Below are 19238 nucleotides of genomic sequence, written 5' to 3'. Positions count from 1 at the left end.
CATAATACTTATTATTCAAATCGTGTTCACTTACCACCTCATCAGTGATTTTCCCTCCTTCCGTGGTGAAGTCCATCCTGTTCGGTCCTCATCTGTCAGAGGCTTTGTGTGTGCTTTAAGCGGGTCCCGTGTGAACCTGCTGAAAGGAATTCTGCTGACTCTTTTGAAAAGCACAACTGTGCTGTCCTCCTGCAAGTTCATTCGCTCAGAGAAAGGAGGATTCAAAAGGGAAAGAGCGCCACCCACCGGAAGAGAGAAGCCTGCAAACAAACAGAAGCTACTGAAACAACCCAGGGCTGGGGCCGCCTGGACCCTGAGCCCAGGTGCTAACAATCCAGGGACCTTGGCGGTGACTTTTGAAACACCAACAATAAAAACACTGAAAGATGAAATGAGAATGTCATTCTAAGTGAAGTAAGCCAGAAAGAGAAAGAAAAATACCATATGAGATCGCTCATATGTGGAATCTAAAGACTCATGGACAGAGAATACAGACTTGTGGTTACCAGGGGGGTAGAGGGTGGGAAGGGATAGACTGGGATTTCAAAATTGTAGAATAGATAAACAAGATTACACTGTATAGCACAGGGAAATATACACAAAATGTTATGATAAATCACAGAGAAAAAAATGTGACAATGAGGGTGTATATGTCCATGAATGACTGAAAAATTGTGCTGAACACTGGAATTTGACACAACATTGTAAAATGATTATAAATCAATAAAAAATGTTAAAAAAAAAAAAAGAAAGATGAAATGAAAAGTTCAATCCGGCAGCTGTGCCCTTTTGGCACTCTGGATTAACAAAGGTGATCAAAAGACGTTCAGCAGGAATGGCCTAGGTTTCAACTTGTCTGGCCTGCCTGGGATTGAGCAGAGCCCTGCTTAGGAAATGAAGACCCTTCCTTGTTTTTCTCTCATTAACAAAACATACGAAAACAACCAAGCAGACTTGCTGTTTACAAAGCTCTGTCCTTTATCTCACGCTCTAAGAGAAAAATCACGCACTTGATGGTTTGGGCCTAAGAATGGACCTCTTAAGATTCACTCGGGACTGAAGTTCATGACGGTTTTCATGAGATTTTAGGATAGAGAAAACGTTCATTCTTGGACTTTATTTTAAACAAGCAGAACTTTCATTTTATTCAGTTGGCGTTAGGGAACCGTCTAAGTTTTTGATCTCCAAGATCTTTTAAGACCATTTATTTGACAGGGGCTATGGTATATCAGTGAGGAAATTTTTCACAGGCATTGAAAGTCCATTTTCAGAGAACATTTGAAAGATGAAAAAAAATCTTAACTAGGTAATGTTAAATGGAAAAAGCTTCAGGTAGGGTGTGGTTCCAAATTGCCCCTGTTTGTGTCTGTGTTTTTTGTTAAGTATGTGTGTGTGGAATAAGTGGGAAAAAGTGCTTCCAAAAACAAAAACAAATCATATTCCTTTAATATGCTTATCACCTCATCATTGACTTTTCTCTGCTTCCGTGTGAAGTGTCCAACCTGTTCGGTCCTCGTCTGTCAGTGGCTTTGTGTGTGCTTTAGGCAGGTCCCATCTGAGCCCGCTTGAAGGAATCTCTGAGCAGTGAAATTATGGTCAACACTGTCCTCTTCATTCCTGAATTGTCTGTGTCTGAATAAATACCACACTGCTTACTTACTCTAGGTTATAACGTATCTGAGAAGGACCCTGTGGGGTCTTCCAGGGGCAGCCCCCCCCCATCTCCTCTGCGGCAGCTCCTCTCTGAAGTACCCAGATAATAGTATTTCATGCATATTTCCTGAGTTTTTCAGATGCTAAAACACCACCAAATGCAAGAAATTAACTACTTGGTGATCAGAGCACGCAGCCCCCAGACCTTCTGGCGCCTAAGGATTGTTCACCATCAACCAAGCCGAGAACTGTGCACAGCTGGTCACAGACCCCGGGCTGCCCCCGCCCCCCTCAGCGGGCCTTTAAAAAGGCTCAGCTGAAACCCTTTAGGGAGTTCAGGGGTTTTGGGGAGACCTGAGCCACTCGTGCTCCTTGCTCAGCCCAGCGGCAAGCCTTTCTCTGCCCTGAACTCCGACATTTCAGTATCTTTTGGCCTCACTCTGCGTTTTCTAACAGCTTCAGGTAGGGCATGGTTTCACATTGCTTCCGGTCTTGGTTTGTGTTTTTCTAACTGTGTGTGTGGAATAAGTGGGAGAAGTGCCTCCAAAACCAAAACCAAAAAGGCCCAAATGCCGCCCAGCGTGTATCTGCCAGCAGTGACATTACGGTCAATACTGCCTTCTTCGTTCCCGAGTTGTCTGTGTCTGAATAGATGCCGCGCTGCTTACTCACTCTAGGTTATAATACACTTGCATATACCTGCTAAGGACAGTTTTTTCCCTCGGGTTTTTCCCCTTTAAAATTTCCCACTGTTTGCTCTTCCAGGATGAATCAGTTTGTCAGTTTGTCAGGTTCCAAAATTTTAAAGGGGGGGAAAAAAAGGAAGAAAATTGGCCTTAATTCATAACTTATTTAGGGAAAATTGACAGCTTGACAATATTGAGGGGGGTCTATCCAGGAACAATGTATGATTTTCTGTATTTTCAAGTGTTCTTTTCTGTCGATTAGTAGTGCTTTAAGTTTCTCATGTCTAGATTGAGGATTTCTCATTAAGCTTCTTGCCAGGCATTTCACTGTATTTACTTGGTATTTATGCGTGGATAGCTGCTACACGTATTTATTTATTGAGGCTTTTGTTTGCTCTTTCATAACAACAATATAGCTGGCTGTTGACTATAGATAAGAAAGCCACTTATTCACATTTCTCTTTGTTTCTAATAACACTTAAGCTAATTATTTTGCATTTTCCTGGTGTACAAACCTATCATTTGAAAAACAATTACAGTTTTTCCCCACCCTTCTTAATATATTACTTCTTACATTTTGTTCTGTCATCTAATTTCGTCAGCTGCTAATTGCGTTTTTAGATGTCCATGATGACCGTTTGGCAGGGGTATTTGTGCTGCTTCGAGCTTAGGGAGATGATTGCTTCCAGTCGTTCAGAGTTCAGACTGATTCTGAATTAGTTACAGAATAACTCATGTGGTATCCAGGTTTTGCCTTAAAATAATCTAGTGGTGGTAAAGGTAAGTCTTTTTGTGTATGTATATGTATGCATATAAAAGTAGTCTCCAGTTTGTGTGTATGAAACAAGAAAGGCTAAACATTGATCACTGGCCATCGCTGGGCGATAAGACTTCACTGTTCTTTTCTCCCTGCTTTGGTTATGTTTGAAAATGTTCCACAATAAAAACTAATGAAAAGAAACAAAATATAATGAGGCTGAGAAGATTTATGATTTTAAAAGAAAAGGCTCCACCCTTCTCCTCTTTTAAAAATTTTGTTTATTTTCAGCATTTTTGTTTTTTTAATTGACAGTCAGTTTACAATGTTGTGTCCGTTTCTGGTGTACAGCATAATAGTTCAGTTATATATAATATATACACACACATATTCCTTTTCATATTTTTTCATTATAGGTTATAAGATATTGAATATAGTTCCCTGTGCTATACAGTATAAACTTGTTTATCTATTTTATATATATAGTTAGTATCTGCAAATCTCAAACTCCCAATTTCTCTTCCCATCTGCTTCTCCACCCCACCAACCCATAACCATAAGTTTGTTTTCTACGTCTATGTGCCTGTTTGTCATGTAAATAAGTTCATTTGTCTTTTTTTTAGAGTCCACATATAATATAATAATATATGTGATATCATATGGTATTTTTTTCTCTTTCTGGACTACTTCACTTAAATGGCCATCTCTAAGTCCATCCACTTTGCTGCAAATGGCATTATTTTATTATTTTTGATGGTTGAGTAGTATTCCATTGTGTAAATATATCACAACTTCTTTATCCAGTCATCTGTCAATGGATATTTAGGTTGCATCCATGTCTTGGCTACTGTGAATAGTGCTGCTGTGAACATTGGGGTGCATGTATCTTTTCAAAATAAGAGTTCCCTCCAGATACATGCCCAAAGAAGTGAGTCTCTAAAGAAGAGAATCAGCTTTAATTAATGGAAAATGAAGAAAATCACTTGGATCTATAAGTATTTTGTTTCTTAAGGTTCTATGTTTCATATTCTTTCTCTGGACTTTCAAGATTGCTGATGGGAGCTGGGGGTGCTACACAAAGAACCTACTTGATAAATTACTCATGTTGAGACAAAGTTCTTATAATTAAATTCAACCATGGTCTGTTTTTAATCTTCTCTCCTTTGTGTTTCCTGACTTTTATATAAAGATATAAGGTTCTCTTGTCAAATATTTTTCTTTCAGAGCTTATCCTTCTGAAATAGACTTCTGTGCTTGATGGATAATCTAGGTTTGTGGAAGAATTATAGATGTTAAAAATCATAAAACATGGCTAGCATAAGAAATAATGATCATGAATATGTTCTGCCTGTTGTAAATCACTTCAGCTATATCTAAACTATTGTGTATAGTGCAGCTGTGAACATTGGGGTGCATTTATCTTTTTGAATTAAAAGAGTTTTCTCTGGATCATAGTCTATTTTTAGTTTTTTGAGGACTCTCCATACTGTTTTCCATAGTGGCTATACCAAATTACATTCTCACCAACAGTTTTGGAGGATTCCCTTTTCTCCACACCCTCTTCAGCATTTATCATCATCATTTAATTATGGCCATTCTGACTGGTATGAGGTGAAACATTGTAGTTTTGATTTGCATTTCCCTGATAATTAGCAATATTGAGCATCTTTTCATGTGCCTAATGGCTATCTGTATGTCTTCAGTGAGACATATCTGTTTAGGTCTTCTGCTCATTTTTTGATCGGGTTATTGGTTTTTTCATTATTGAGTTATAATGAGCTGTTTGTATATTCTGGAAATCAAGCCCTTGTCAGTTGCATCATTTGCAAGTATTTTCTCCCGTTCTGTAGATAGTCTTTTCGTTTTGTTTATGGCTTCTTTTGCTGTGCAAGAGCTTGTAAATTTAATTAGGTCCCATTTGTTTATTTTTGCTTTTATTTTTGTTGCCTGGGTAAATTGCCCTAGGAGAACATTGCTAAGATTTATGTCAGGTAATGTTTTGCCTATGTTTTCTTCTAAGAGGTTTGTAGTGCCTTGTCTTATGTTTGTCTTTAAGCCATTTTGAGTTTATTTTTGTGCATGGTGTGAGGGAGTGTTCTAACTTCATTGATTTATATGAGGCTGTCTGGCTTACCCAATACCACTTGCTGAAGAGACTGTCTTTTCTCCATTGTGTATTCTTAGCTCCTTTGTCGAAGATTGACTGTGAGTGTGTAGGTTCATTTCTGAGCTATTCTTTTCCATTGATCCTTACGTCTGTTTTGGTGCCAATACCACTCTGTTTTGTAGCTCTGTAGTATTGTCTGAGGTCTGGGAGGGTTACGCCTCCAGCTTCACTCTTTTCCTTCAAGTATTGCTTTGGCAATTCTTGGTCTTTCATGATTCCATATAAACTCTAGGATTATTTGTTCTAGTTCTGTGAAAAATGTCCTGGGTTAATTTGATAGGGATCACACTAAATCTGTAGATTGCTTTGGGTAGTATGGACATTTTAACAATATTAATTCTTCCAGTCCAAGAGTATGGGGTATCTTTCTTTAAATCATCTTTAATTTCCTTTATCAATGTTTTATAATTCTCCATGTATAAGTCTTTCACCTCCTTAGTCAGGTTTATTCCTAAGTATTTTTTTAATGTGATTTTAAAAGGGATTTTTTTTTTTTACTTTTCTTTTTCTGGTATTTCATTGTTAATGTAAAATACAACAGATTTCTGTATGTTAATCTTGTATTCTGCTACCTTGCTGAATGTGTTTATCATCTCTATTTTTTGTGTGGAGTCTGTAGGGTTTTCTATATATGTATCATGTCATCTGCATATAGTGACAATTTGACCTCTTCCCTTCCAATTTGGATCCCTTTTATTTCTTGTCTGATTGCTATGGCTAGGACTTCCAATACTATTTTGAATAAAAGTAGTGAGAGTGGGTATCCTTGTCTTATTCCAGATTTTAGTGGGAAGGCTTTCAACTTGTCGCCATTGAGTATCATGTTGGCTGTGGGTTTGTCATAGCTTTTATGTTCAGTTAGGTTCCCTGTATACCCACTTTAGTAAGACTTTTTAATCATGAACGTGTTGAATTTTATCAAATGCTTTTCTGCATCTATTGATGATCATGTGGTTTTTGTCCTTTCCTTTGGTGATTCGGTGTATCACATTAATTTACATATGCTGAACCATCCTTGTGACCCTGGGATGAGCCCAACTTGATCACAGCGTATGCTCTTTTTTTATGTGTTGTTAGATTCGATTTACTAATATTTTGTGGAGAACTTTTGCATCTATGTTCATCAACGATATTGGCCTGTAACTTTTTTCTTTTTGGTAGTGTCTTTGGTTTTGGTATCAGGGATCAAACACAAGCTGATCATTTCATTGGATACACTTTGAAAGCATATGACAAAATCCAACATCTATTCATGATATTAAAAAAAAAAAAAACTCTCAGCAAAGTAGGAATAGAAGGGAACTTCTTTAACCTAAAAGTCATCTATTTAAAAATCTGTAGCTAACATCATAATAGCTAGCATCTGAATGCTTTCCCATTAAGACGAGGAATCAGGCAAGGATGTCTGCTTTCACAACCACATTCAATATTGTACTGGTTGTCCTAGCTGGTGAAATAATGCAAGAAAAATAGAAAGCATACAGATTGGAAAGGAGAAATAAAATGTCTTTATTCATAGACAACATGATTATCTATGTAAAAAAAACTCTAAGAATCTACTAAAAAAAAATCACTAATAAGTGTGCTTAGCAAAACCAAAATATACAAAAGTCAATCTTATTCTGATATATAAGCAATGAACAATTTCAATTTGAAATTAAAAAAAAAAATGTCCAACAGCACAAAAAAACCCCCAAAGTACTTAAGTAAAAATCTAGCAAAATCTGTACAGGATATGTATGCTGAAACCTACAAAACAGTGACCAACAAAAACTGAGTGAAGTTATAAATAAATGGAGAGATATTTGTTAGGATGTCAGTCCTCCTCCGTTTGATCTATAGATTTAATATCATTTTGATTAAAATCTTTGCAGGCTTGTTTGTAGATTTTGAAAAGCTAATCCTAAAATTTATATGGAAAGGCAAAAAGAGCCAAAAATCAATTCAAAAAAAACAAAAACAAAAAAAATCAAAGTTGGTTGACTAACACTCTCCAATTTCAGCATGGTATTAAAAGGACAGGTATACTGATCAATGACACAGAAAGAGAGAGCCCAGAAACAGACCCACACAAAAAAAGGTCAACTGATTTTTTAAACCACTTTATTGAAGTATAATTTACATATGATAAAATTTACTTAAGTGTACAATGCAGTAATTTTTTGGTATACTTAAAGTTGCACAACCACCCATCACCACAATCCAATTTCACAACCTTTCCAGCACTCCAAAAAGATGCTTTATGCCCTTTTGTAGTCACTCCCGCTTTCTACCCCAGGCAACTGCTGCCGGTCTACTTTGTCTCTAGATTCATCAACTGATTTTTGACAAAGATGTAATGGCAATACAATGAAGAAAGAATAAACATATATCTCACACCATATATTAAAATTAGCTCAAATCAGTCAAGGTCCTAAACATATAACTACAAAACTTTCAAAAGAAAGTGAAAACTCTGCACCTTCGGTTTGGTGATTAGTTTTTACATAACAGCAGCACAAGCCGTTAGAAAAATTAATAAACTAGACTTTGTCAAAATTAAAAACTTTTGTTCTTTACTTTAAAGACACGCTTAAAAGAATGAAAAGACAAGCCAGATTGGGAGAAAATAACTGCAGAACACTTATCTGATAAAAGACTTGTATTCAGAATATATATTTAAAAACTCAACAATAAAGCCCAATTTTAAAAACATGGGCAACAGATCTGAACAGACACTTCACCAAAAATATATGATTGACAAAAGAGCATATGAAAACATGCCAAACATCATTTTTCACTTGGGAAATGAATATTTCAACCACAAGGATACCACTGCAACAGGAACCCTCATTCATTGCTGGTGGGAATGCAAAATGGCAGTCAGTGTGGAATACAGTTTGGCAGTTTCTTATAAAGTTAAATACACACTTACCAATGACTTGGCAATGCCAGTCCTAGGGTAGTTACCCAAGCAGAATGAATTATATACTCTTACTAAAACCTGCACATGAATGTTAAATGATAAACCTTGATACATCCATACAATGAACTATGCAGCAACAGAAAGGAACAGAGCTCTTGATTCACACAACATGGATGAATTCAAAGTGCATTTTGCTATGCAAGAGAGGCCAGACTCAAAAGGCTACAAATTGTACGAATCCACCATTTATATGATATTCTGGAGAAAGCAAAAGTATAGGAATGGAATAGATAAGTGGTTGTGAAGGCTGAAGTGAAGAGTTGAAGGGCTGGGTACAAATGGGAATTTTTAGGGTGATGGAACTGTTTATATAGTACTGAGGTGGTGGACCCATGGCCATGCACTTGTCAAAGTCCATGCGCAGTGAATTTTACTATGAGAAAAAAATCAAGTGCACTTGTCAAAGTCCTTGCGCAGTGAATTTTACTATGTGAAAAAAATCAAGGATGTATGTCAGCATCCTAGATGGAATGTACAGTGTGACAAATGAATTTGTTTTACAAATGTGTGTACCTATACATTGGTTAGTGTACCTATATGTTGCTCAGCACACGTATTTACAACACATGTGTGTACACCACTCTCATGTATGTATACTACTTTTAGCTCATTCCACTGAAAAGGTGTAGATGCAGCAGCAGCAAGCATGCCCAGCACCCCAATCTTGGTTTCCACCTACCATTCTCCAATGAAAGGAACCAAGGCTCCTTGGAGAAATAGCTAATTCTAGGGCTGGCATCCAGATAATACTTGCAGTGCTAGAAAGTAAGATCATGGTCTTAAAAAAAAAGATGAGGGTTGTCAAAAGGATTTAGGAGCTAACTTCAAAGAGCTCCCAATAGCTAAAGCTAAAACCATTAGCACAACTAAGTAACTGTATTGGATTTCAACCCAAAGTATAAAATAGCCATAACTGCATTTTCATATAAATGATCAAAAAATAGGAACAAATCTTTAAGAAAATTTCTGAAGAATATGTACAGGTACTGCCCCTTCCCCTTGAGTGTGGGCTACAGTTAGTGATTCACTTCTGAAAGAAAAAAAAAATATGTACAGTGGGAAAATGGTAACTGTGCAGTGGGAAAACCTAGCAGACACTTTAATCAACAAAGGAACATCACCAGTAATGCCTATTAGTGTCATGTACCCCGTGACATGATACAGTGTGGAAGGGCACATCACCTCATGCTATCCTTTCTGATAAAGCATCACCTCAAATTTAACCATGATAGAACACCAGATAAACCCACACTGAGGGACATCCTACAGAATAAACCAGTGCTCTTCACAGTGTCGAGGTTATGTAAGACTGAGACACTGTCACCAGATTGGAGGAGATAAGAGGCAATGATGACTAAATAAAATGCAATGTGGTATCCTAGACGGAGCCAAGGACCAGAAGAACATTAGAGGAAAAATGGGGAAAACCAAATAGTCTGTAGTTTAATAAACAGTAGTGCACCAATGTTAATTTCTGTGTTTTGACAGATGTGCCAAAGTTTACATGAGGTGTTAACATTAGGGGAAGTTTGTGGAAGGGTATAGGGAACACCTCTGGACTACCTTTGCAATTTTTCTTCTCATCTGAAATTATACAATTAAAAGGTTATTTTTAAAAAAGTATAGGAAAGCCTCAGCACTGAAAGCATGCCTGTATTTAAAATTAAGAAAAGGACTTACTGAAGATTATACACATTCTCACAGTAACTTGATCAACACCACAGTTTATTTGTAAACATATATGTCAATAATCAAATTGACAACACTTTATACATTTCATTGTATAATATTAACATACCAGAAAAAAATCCACTGTACTCAGTAACAGTTTTGGTATTTTAAAATCTTTAAATACAAACCGTATTTGAAACACTGAACATAAAAGAGAAACACGGATGGCAAAGAAACCTAGAAAACAAGAAAAAGAAACTGATATTCCCCCCCCAAAAACAAATGTACAAAATCATCTGATTACATTAGAAAGGAATCAAGGAAATCAGATGATCATATTTTTTTTAAATGACAAAGTTGCATTTTCTTTAGATCCACGTGAGAGATGAAATTATACCATACTAAATTCTATGCCCTTTTCAATATTTCTTTTTTCTCTTGGTTTCTAAAGTTTGCCAATGTTTTAAGCCACATTAAGGGCTGAGAAGCTAGGGGAGGTAGCACAAAGCCAAATGAAACTACTTTAAGCATATGCAGAAAAATTGGATAAAAATTCTTTCATAAATTTTCTTTGGCAAATAATAAATTCTGTAATTTACCTTTTTGTTGAACTGGATCAAAGCGTAAAATTTAAGAACGCATCTTTACGTAAGTTAATGTATGCATGAAACAAAGCCAAATTCACAGAGTAAAGCACAAAAGTGGCATTCATTTTGCTAACAGCTCTAAAAATCAGCTTCTTCCTCCTTAAAAGTATGAGAGGTCTTCAGTTGGGAATCAGAATCTTTCCTCATTCACATGAGAAACCAGAGTTGACCACAGGTTTTTTCAGTCCTTTCCCTAAAATTCATGATCATTATTAGGTTCTAATTCTTCCTTTATCTCTCAAAGGAAGTATAGCAGCAAATCACTCCCATATTTTAAGTTCCAAATTCACCAACAACTGGGTTCACTACCAACAACTACAAACATTTGATTCTTTATTAGTGTATGTCATTACCGTAGGCTTAGCTTGTTAATACAGAAATAAATAAAATAACTACAGTTAATCTGAACAAAGCAAATGAAAGTGAGATTAAAGAGCCCTGATCAAATGAAATACAACATTCAGTTGAAAAACTGTAAAAGTTACATACATACCTAATAGCACTAGGAATGTACAATATCAATTATTGGAAAAATAAATGAGTGATTCACAGTCATAAGAAATTTTAATATTAGTATGTATTTTTCCTTGTATAGACAAACATTTATAACATACACTTGGTTTCTACTTCATATAAGACGAAGTAGAAAACTAGACATTACTGCATTTACCCCAAACACAACACTGACTGTGCCAAGGTAACCTGCTCCAAAATATTCAATTCAATAGGTAGGCCATGGTACTGAATGCATGGTTATGTTAACAGTTTTAAGAAAGGCATATATCTCCAGAAGTATGTTAAATACACAAATGTCAGTTCTATAAATAACAAAAATTATCAGCAAAAATGTTTAGGTTATAACATTTCCAAATTTTCTAATGCTTTAAGTGTTTCAGATATATGTTGCCTGACCAGTTAGTTTGGTTACAGTTTTAAACTAGCAAACCATTATCCTATGAGAAGAGCTAAACTATAATAACACTGCACAAACTTCCCAAGGAAGAACCTGAAAAATCTAAAAAGTGATTCCAATTATTCTAATTAACATTTGAAATACTAAAAGGATCAATGACTTAAGAAACATTTTGAAATTACTCAATTTTTCTTTATATTTCCTCTAAGACTAGTCACATAAATTTAAGATCCAGATTGCCTAAGAATGTCCTCACAGGCTTATCACTAAAGTGTTCTGATCAGAAGACACAGCCTTAATGTCTCTAATATGTAATTCTAAGCTAAAATCAAAATCCTTGGTTTGAAAACATAAATCCAATTCATGGGTAAAGCTACTGAACAAAAAAGTCAATCAGGGTGAAAACGTGCAGCAGCCACAACTATAAGAGTGGAAAATAAATTCTATTTTTCCATAAAGACTATGAAAATATAAAGTCCAAAGTGAGTGATAACAGAATTCCACATATAAACACTGTTTAAAAATAGAATATTTTCCAAAGCTTATGAGATGTCAATGTATAGTCATAGTTTGAGTTAAGACCTTACAAATCAAGGTTAAGCTATACATAACTATGCTGATTTACATACCTTCAGTAATGTTCAACTGATATACATAATTTACAGACATCCACAGCAATTCTTAATGCCCCATCAGATCATCTCTCAATAATGGATGTTTACCATTTTATAGTTTTGCTACTTTAAATACCGAGAAGCCTTTTCAGAGGAAGAGTTCCACCTCTTCCCATGATCCCCTAGAGAGTAGGTAACAAAATATAAAATTAAACAAGATTTATGTTTGATAAACTAACATATAAAATTACCATTGCAATATTCATAGTGACTGCTTATAAACATAACAGTCATCATAAAGCCTATAAAGTATATCCTCGGTTTTATAAAAGAAACGCAGATTGTCTCAAGGTAAAAAATACAGTGTAGGCTGCTAAAAAGCTCTTTGTTGCATTAGGAGGTGCAGTAATGAGGAAAACTTCAGAAAACATGAACATGTTCCCCAAACTTTTAACATCAGTTAAGCGTGAATTGCACTGCAGCAGCAGGGTGCTTTTTAGTGGCTGGCACTATAAAGCTAATGTTAAAAAAGAAAAAAGGCAGAAAGTGTGAGCAACAAGTGGTAGAACCAAATTATTGCACATGGAGATTAGCAGTAAGAAGTGAGGAAGGTGACCGCCCACTCCATTCTGTTAAGATGCCATCTTTAAAAATTAAGTTCTTTGCAGGAAGTGGAACTCCCATGTCAGCATAGGATGACTGTGAAAGCAAACTTGAAAAACTGGCCTCAGTGTGAATATCCAGTGTTGAAGCACCTTCCTAAAGGGTCAAGAAACAAGAGAAAGAAGTCTATATTCAACAAGTTACCAAACAAATTAATGTTGCTAGTGAGAAATCTAGACCTTGATTACCTAAGAAAGTTTACGGAATGCTAAGCACTACAGAAGATGCAAAGATCTATCTCACAAACCCCAAATAATCAATGCCAGGTATTAAAAGACGCAAAATGACTAATGCAAGTCAGACTATGGTAAGTCCTTTGAAATAAATAGAAATAATGGGCTATGAGACTATGGGGATAAGACGATGACAATCTCTAAAAACACTCACACATCATTTAGCATCAGAACAAGTTGCCTGCTCCTAGGGCTCTCAGATTCACAGATACAGCATAGACTTCTTCCCAGAACTCCAGGCTCAAACCTCCACCTATCTGACATCTGTCCTTGGATGTTTCACCATAAATTCCACACTTAGCACGTCCAAAACCAAACTTTCAAATTTTTCCCCCAATGGCTCCTCACCAGCCTTCCCTACTCCACACATCAAGCTAGCCAAGAAATATGAAAATCATTCTTCATTCTTCCCTTCCTCACCACACCCTCCATCTTTCCTCACATGTAATTAACCACCAAGTTCTGTCAATCTCCCTCCAACATATATCCCAATGAGTTTACTTCATTCATTTACCACAGCCACCACCATAGTCAGGGCCAACGGTCTCCAAAGAGGAGGACTCGCTCCAAAGTAGGGTGTAGTACTGTGACAACCTTTAAAATCTCATATATACTTATTGCATCTGATAAAATTCCTGTTCTTGTGTTTTATAATATACGTAATTTATTATATTATTACATGTATAACAGTATATACATGTAATAAACAAACCTTTATTATAGATATAGGCACATTTTTTTAAAAATGAAAGAGTGTGTTCAGCCACCAGCATCTCTCACTTGGACTATTGCAAGGGTCTCTGAATTGATCTTGCTTCTATGCCTGTTTTTAATCTATTCTCTGAACAGCAACTAGCCTTTTAACAGTCAATCAGAAATAATGTCATTTCTGTGTTAGAAGTCTTTAATAGTTTTCCTTTGCACTCAGCATAAAATACATATCTCTTACCACACTCCTGAAGGCCCTGTACCCTCCCCCACTCTTCAACCCCACTTCTCGCCACCACCCCACTTTCACAAGGTTTCTGCCACGCTGGCCTCCCCTTGTTTCCTGCATGCCCAGTGTCTTCCTGACACAGGACTTCTGCGCCTATTCAACTTGGCCTGGAATACTCTTTCCCATCCTGGGAAAGGCTTCTGCATATACATCATCTCTACCTATTTAAATTAGGTCTACCTTTGGATTCTATCAGATTTGAAGGGATATGGCTCCTTCAAAGCACTTAATGAAATCTGTAATTATTTGCATATTTCAATGTTTACTTGACTGTTGTCTCACACAACACGTAAGCTTCGTTAGTGTTAGTGTCTTAAACATCACTGTTTCCCCAGCACCTTGGTAAAGGGTATGGCATAGGGTCAAGTATTTACTGAAAGAATGAATGAAACCAAACTCCAATTTCATTTAGATTTCATAGTGTTAGAACAGATATACTGAACAGAAATATTCTATTCTAAAAGTTTATCTACAAATCAAGTCTAGAGTATCCTTTCTTTCCTTGGGGGGAAGGTAAAGGTCTAGAGCACTAGCTTCCACTATCACAACAGACAACCCCCATCAGCAACGGAGAATCGCTACTTATTAATGGAAGCGTACTGACCCAAGAACCAGCGCCTAGCACGGTGCATGGTCCATGGCAGATGCTTAATTCATTCTGTTTAATGAAGCACCAGGACAGAACAAACAGTCCAAGCTTCAGACCCTAAAGGCCTGGCCAGTGAAATCACATACAAGTCAATTAACTTCCTGAATCTCAGCATCTTCATTTATAAATTAAAAATAATGCTCATTTCATGTCTTACTGCTTTGGAGACTCAAGACAAACATGAAAGTGTTTTGCATACTATGAAAGTTCAATTCAAATACCATTTGGGTTTTGTTACCTGGAATGAGTGAACAAAGTTAAGGACTTGTAGAGACAGTTTTCTACTGGAATGTAAGAGGTTTTGAAGGCTGAAAAGAGGGGGAAAAGTTTAAAACAATACATATAAAAATATAATGACAAGAACTAGTATCTCATAAGAGTTTAATTTTAGCAATTTAAATGCACTTATATATGTATATACATCTTGATTAATCACAAAAAATTTTAGAAAACAGCTTCAATGGTTCTCGTTAATGAAATTTCTGCCTGTTTTAATAATGGAGCGTAACAGTGCATAAAAATACTATTTTGAAATAAAATATCAGGTATAACCAAACCAGAAAATTATTATTAAAAGAAAAAGCTTAAACTATTACAAGTATAAATGTTAAATATAAGATAGATAACTTTTAAAATGAAAATTTAGGCACTCTGAAGGATGGTAATTATGATACAAACTTCAAATACCCAAATTAATTTAAAAACACATCCTGATAAAAAGTCTCACAGATCTAACAGACATCAGTCCACCTAAATTTTTTTCAAATATGTAAATTGGTGACAATTATAGTGGCAAGCATTAAAGCTGCATAGTATTTCTATATTTTTATTCATGTATGTTATTTTCAGAGGATGGTTATTAAAATTTTTTGTCAGTTGAGTACTTTTAATTTTCTAATATAAGCTACATTAAGCCAATTAAATGAATTATTATCCAACTTTGTTTTCCCAAATTAAGATGTCAAGGAGATCTGTGGATATCACCTCTCCAAGCCACTCACCATGACAATGAGATTCAAAGACAGTCTCTTTAGAAAGTCTCAGGACCTTTAACAACACTGCCTCTTAGCAACTGCTCCCAATGGGATCAGAGTTGGCATGAGATAAAACTATATGTCATTTCTGTTAATACATGCTCATTTTAGAAAATGTGGAAATTGAAGAAAATTTAGAAACCCAGCCATAAGTCCACTATAGGAGATAAGCACTATTCATGTAACGTAACTTGAGTGTATATATGTTGTGAGAGAAGTGCACAAATTTTTAAGAGACATTTACATATTTAGATGTTAAATGTTTTACTAGGTTCATACAGTCACATAAGCATGCCCATTTTACCACAACCTTGCCAAATCTGGGCGACTAATCTGGGCAATTACCAAAGCATGTGTGCAAAAGGTTTGTAATTTCTGATGTACTAAAAAAAATTTTAATTTTGAAAAATACAGCAAAATCCTTAAATTAGCTATCTTTATTCAGTCAGCAAATATACAAAAGGTGATTGCTATGATCATGTGTGAAATAAGAGAAAGTAAGATATAGCAACTATTACTGAGAGCTTAAAAAGTCTTAAAGGTGAAAAGATGACAACGAATACAAACCCTCACCTCTCTTTTCTGCAAAGGCCATGTGTAGCAATTTTTCTGCAGACTTTCTGGTTTAACTCAGAACTAAACAGTGGAATTCCAAAGCACAGCTCTAGAGGAACCCAATCTGCTTCTGTTGTGGCAACTACAAAAGGAAATATAAAGTTATTAATCACATACATATTTATACGTTATTATGTTTGACCAGGGTTTCTTAAAAGAGGTCTAGAGATATTTCATATCTCCTAACCTCACTGACATCCCCCAGTAGGCTTAGCAGGGGAGAGGACTCAGGGGGGGAGTCAATGACTCTCTGAAACAGAAAAGAATATTTTTTGAGTATATATACATGCTTCTAGGAAGAAGGCACAGCTTTTATCAGATGCTCAAAGTGGTCTTTTACCAAAAAAAAAAATTAAACATTAATTCCAGCTCATATTTTAAAGATACTTTAATTATTATTCTAAATATATAAAAAATATTTCCTAGAAAATACTTTATTAGAGTCTCTTATGGATAATAAGAGCAGACAAATGACATCCAAATGATTTAACAAAAGAGTTAAACCTCAGAAATTAGTCTGAGATTGCAAATAGTTTTAAAAATCTTACCAGAGTTTTGCTTTGTGGCTGAATCTACAGTTGCTTCCTCAATGACCATTTCAAATGACTCTGTACTCCCATTTACATCTGAGCCAGAAGCCAAATCAGGTTCTCCTTATAAGTAAAGGGCATACACAATATTAGGATTCTACTAGTTGGCATAAATTGTCAATAAATCAATCCTAACATAAAAGACTTCAGGCAACAGAAATGACAATGGAAAACAATGAACAGTCCTTAGCCTAAAGCAGTGGTTTTCAATTGGGGGGAAATTTTGTCCCCCAAGGAACATTTGGCAATGTCTGAAGACACATCTGGATGCCATGAATGGGGACAGGGATGCTACTGCTATCTAGGGATCCTGAACATCCTACAATGCACAGGGCAGCCCTCCCACAAAGAGTCATCCAACTCAAAATGTAAATAGTATCGCGTTGTGAAATCTGGGCCCAAAGAAGCAAAGATTCAAAAGGCAGAACACAAGTTCAGACCTCACTGAGATCTCTACTAACGTCGTGTCTATCCCCATGGAAATATGCAGTCTGACTACATCTTTCCTTCTCAAAATACTTTTTTGACTCCCTGTATCTTTCAGCAGAAAAAAATCACACCAAGACTTTCTAGATCTCACCTACAACTTGTCTACTTTCATCTATTACTGCCCAACAAATCTTTCTTTTGGCCAAGATAAGCGACTTCATCGCCTGATTCCCTCTGCCTGAAAGGCTGCTATCCTCCCAGCATCATCTTTCATGTAGCTAACTCCTCACTTTTCAAAATTCAGTTCAAACTACCTTTTCTAAGAGGCCTCTCTGATAGCTCAGTTGGGCTGGGATATGCCTCCTGTGTTCTATTTTAGCACTTCAAAAAGCAGACCCTCTCTCAGTCTTTTAACATGACACAGTAGGCTGACTCTCTTGCTTGGATTTCCTGCTAGGATTTTATTCCTCTGGTCTTAAGAATATAAGTATCTCCAGCACCTGGGGAGGTATTACATAAACGTATGTGGAACAAATGAAATAAAATGACAGCTATGGTAGACATTCTTTGAAATGACTGCCTAACCCACAGTCCTCTTCTCTAAAAAAGTTCCTGTGATACTTGGCAGTCAACTGTTGAAAGTAACCCAATTCCTCTGGCCCAAGGTAAAAGAACTAGGAGTGGATATCTAAGGGAGCCATCCAATCCACTGGATGGCCAGCAATCACTCAAATTTCTTCAGGATTTCAAACTAAGGTTTAGCAAATAGAGTCAATCAATGAAAGGACACTTGAATTGAAAGGTTCCCTAGAATGATGGACCAGAGGGGGCACCATGATAACTAAAGCCACATACAAGCCAAAATTATGCAGAAAAAATTAGTAAGCATGAGAAAGTGACTTGAAAATGAGTTTTTAAATTAAAAAGAAAGAAAAAGGTACCTAAGGAAAATCAGCAGCAGTAATATGCAGGACAGGTTGGAGACAGAAATGAGAACGAGGCCAGGAAGGTTAAGCAGGAAATGGTCGCAATAAAACATGTTTCAAATATCAAGACTCAGACTAGAATGGCAGTTACAGAGAATTAAAGGAGAAGAGAGAGGGGAAGAAATGGGTATGAGAGACATTTCTAAAGACTAATACACACAACTGGGAAACGGAACTGGAAAACGGGGGAAAGGAGAAGGATGAGACAAAGATAAGATTTTAAGGCTTGCACAACTAAGATAATGGTGTCTTTGACACGAAGAGGAAAGATGAAAGGGAGAAACTGTTCGTTCTAGTTTGAAAACAACTTTACAAAGAGACTGAAGTTTTGAAACATCACCTCATAAAGGAACTTAATTTAAAGCTTATAAACATAAATACAACAGTAAAGGGCTAAAACACAATCATCATTCTGTATTCCAATCCCAAGTCATCACTTCTTTGTCCAAATGACATCACAGAATATTTTCTTATCTTTCAGTGGAAAAATATTAAGTCAGTCAAAACATCCCCATAAAGGTCTCCATGCTTTTTAAATACTAGGTTTGTGATAAACTCAATACCAATTATCTTAATTCAAAGAACCCAACTATTAGCTAACCTCTCTCATCAGAAGCATCACTGAGTTTTCTGTTTGGGAGCTGGCTAGAAGCATTCAACATGGTGACATATCCACAAAAATGCTGCAAGTCCACTTTGTTCCTTAATATTTGCAATGCTTTATGAACACCCATATTGACACGTGTAAACTCTAAGAGCAAAGAGTTGACATCACATTGTAAGTAAATAGTTTTATAACAAAACAACAAAAACTTAAACTATGCTTTTCTTTTATTAAATGACTTAAAACTACTTTCATATTTTAAATCAAGATTGATTCCAATGAAAAAGTATCTGTGAATAAAATGATGCTGTATACATATAACATTTATAGCATTTAGAAAGCATTTGTTGTAAGAAAACAAATTA

General features: G+C 36.0%; 2 protein-coding genes across 2 annotated transcripts in view; both read right to left on the bottom strand.

Annotated features, from left to right (window-relative positions):
• The window catches only part of FER1L6 (fer-1 like family member 6), a 122488-nt gene extending 122370 nt beyond the window's left edge, over window positions 1-118 (bottom strand). Inside the window, exon 1 of the mRNA XM_006211403.4 lies at window positions 35-118. Within this exon, the coding sequence (XP_006211465.2) occupies window positions 35-42 (8 nt within the window). The 5' untranslated portion in view covers window positions 43-118. The remainder of the gene's footprint in view (window positions 1-34) is intronic.
• A 9818-nt stretch (window positions 119-9936) lies between these two features.
• Window positions 9937-19238, bottom strand: part of FAM91A1 (family with sequence similarity 91 member A1) — a 39263-nt gene continuing 29961 nt past the window's right edge. The window contains exons 20-24 of the mRNA XM_072949679.1: window positions 18871-19020; window positions 16813-16917; window positions 16223-16346; window positions 14854-14923; window positions 9937-12832 (exon numbers count right to left, since the gene is read on the bottom strand). Coding sequence (XP_072805780.1) covers window positions 12647-12832; window positions 14854-14923; window positions 16223-16346; window positions 16813-16917; window positions 18871-19020 — 635 coding nt within the window. The 3' untranslated portion in view covers window positions 9937-12646. The remainder of the gene's footprint in view (window positions 12833-14853; window positions 14924-16222; window positions 16347-16812; window positions 16918-18870; window positions 19021-19238) is intronic.

The sequence above is a fragment of the Vicugna pacos genome, chromosome 25 (assembly GCF_048564905.1).
Source record: "Vicugna pacos chromosome 25, VicPac4, whole genome shotgun sequence".
Lineage (NCBI taxonomy): Eukaryota > Metazoa > Chordata > Mammalia > Artiodactyla > Camelidae > Vicugna > Vicugna pacos.
This window is presented reverse-complemented; position numbering and strand designations above follow the sequence as displayed.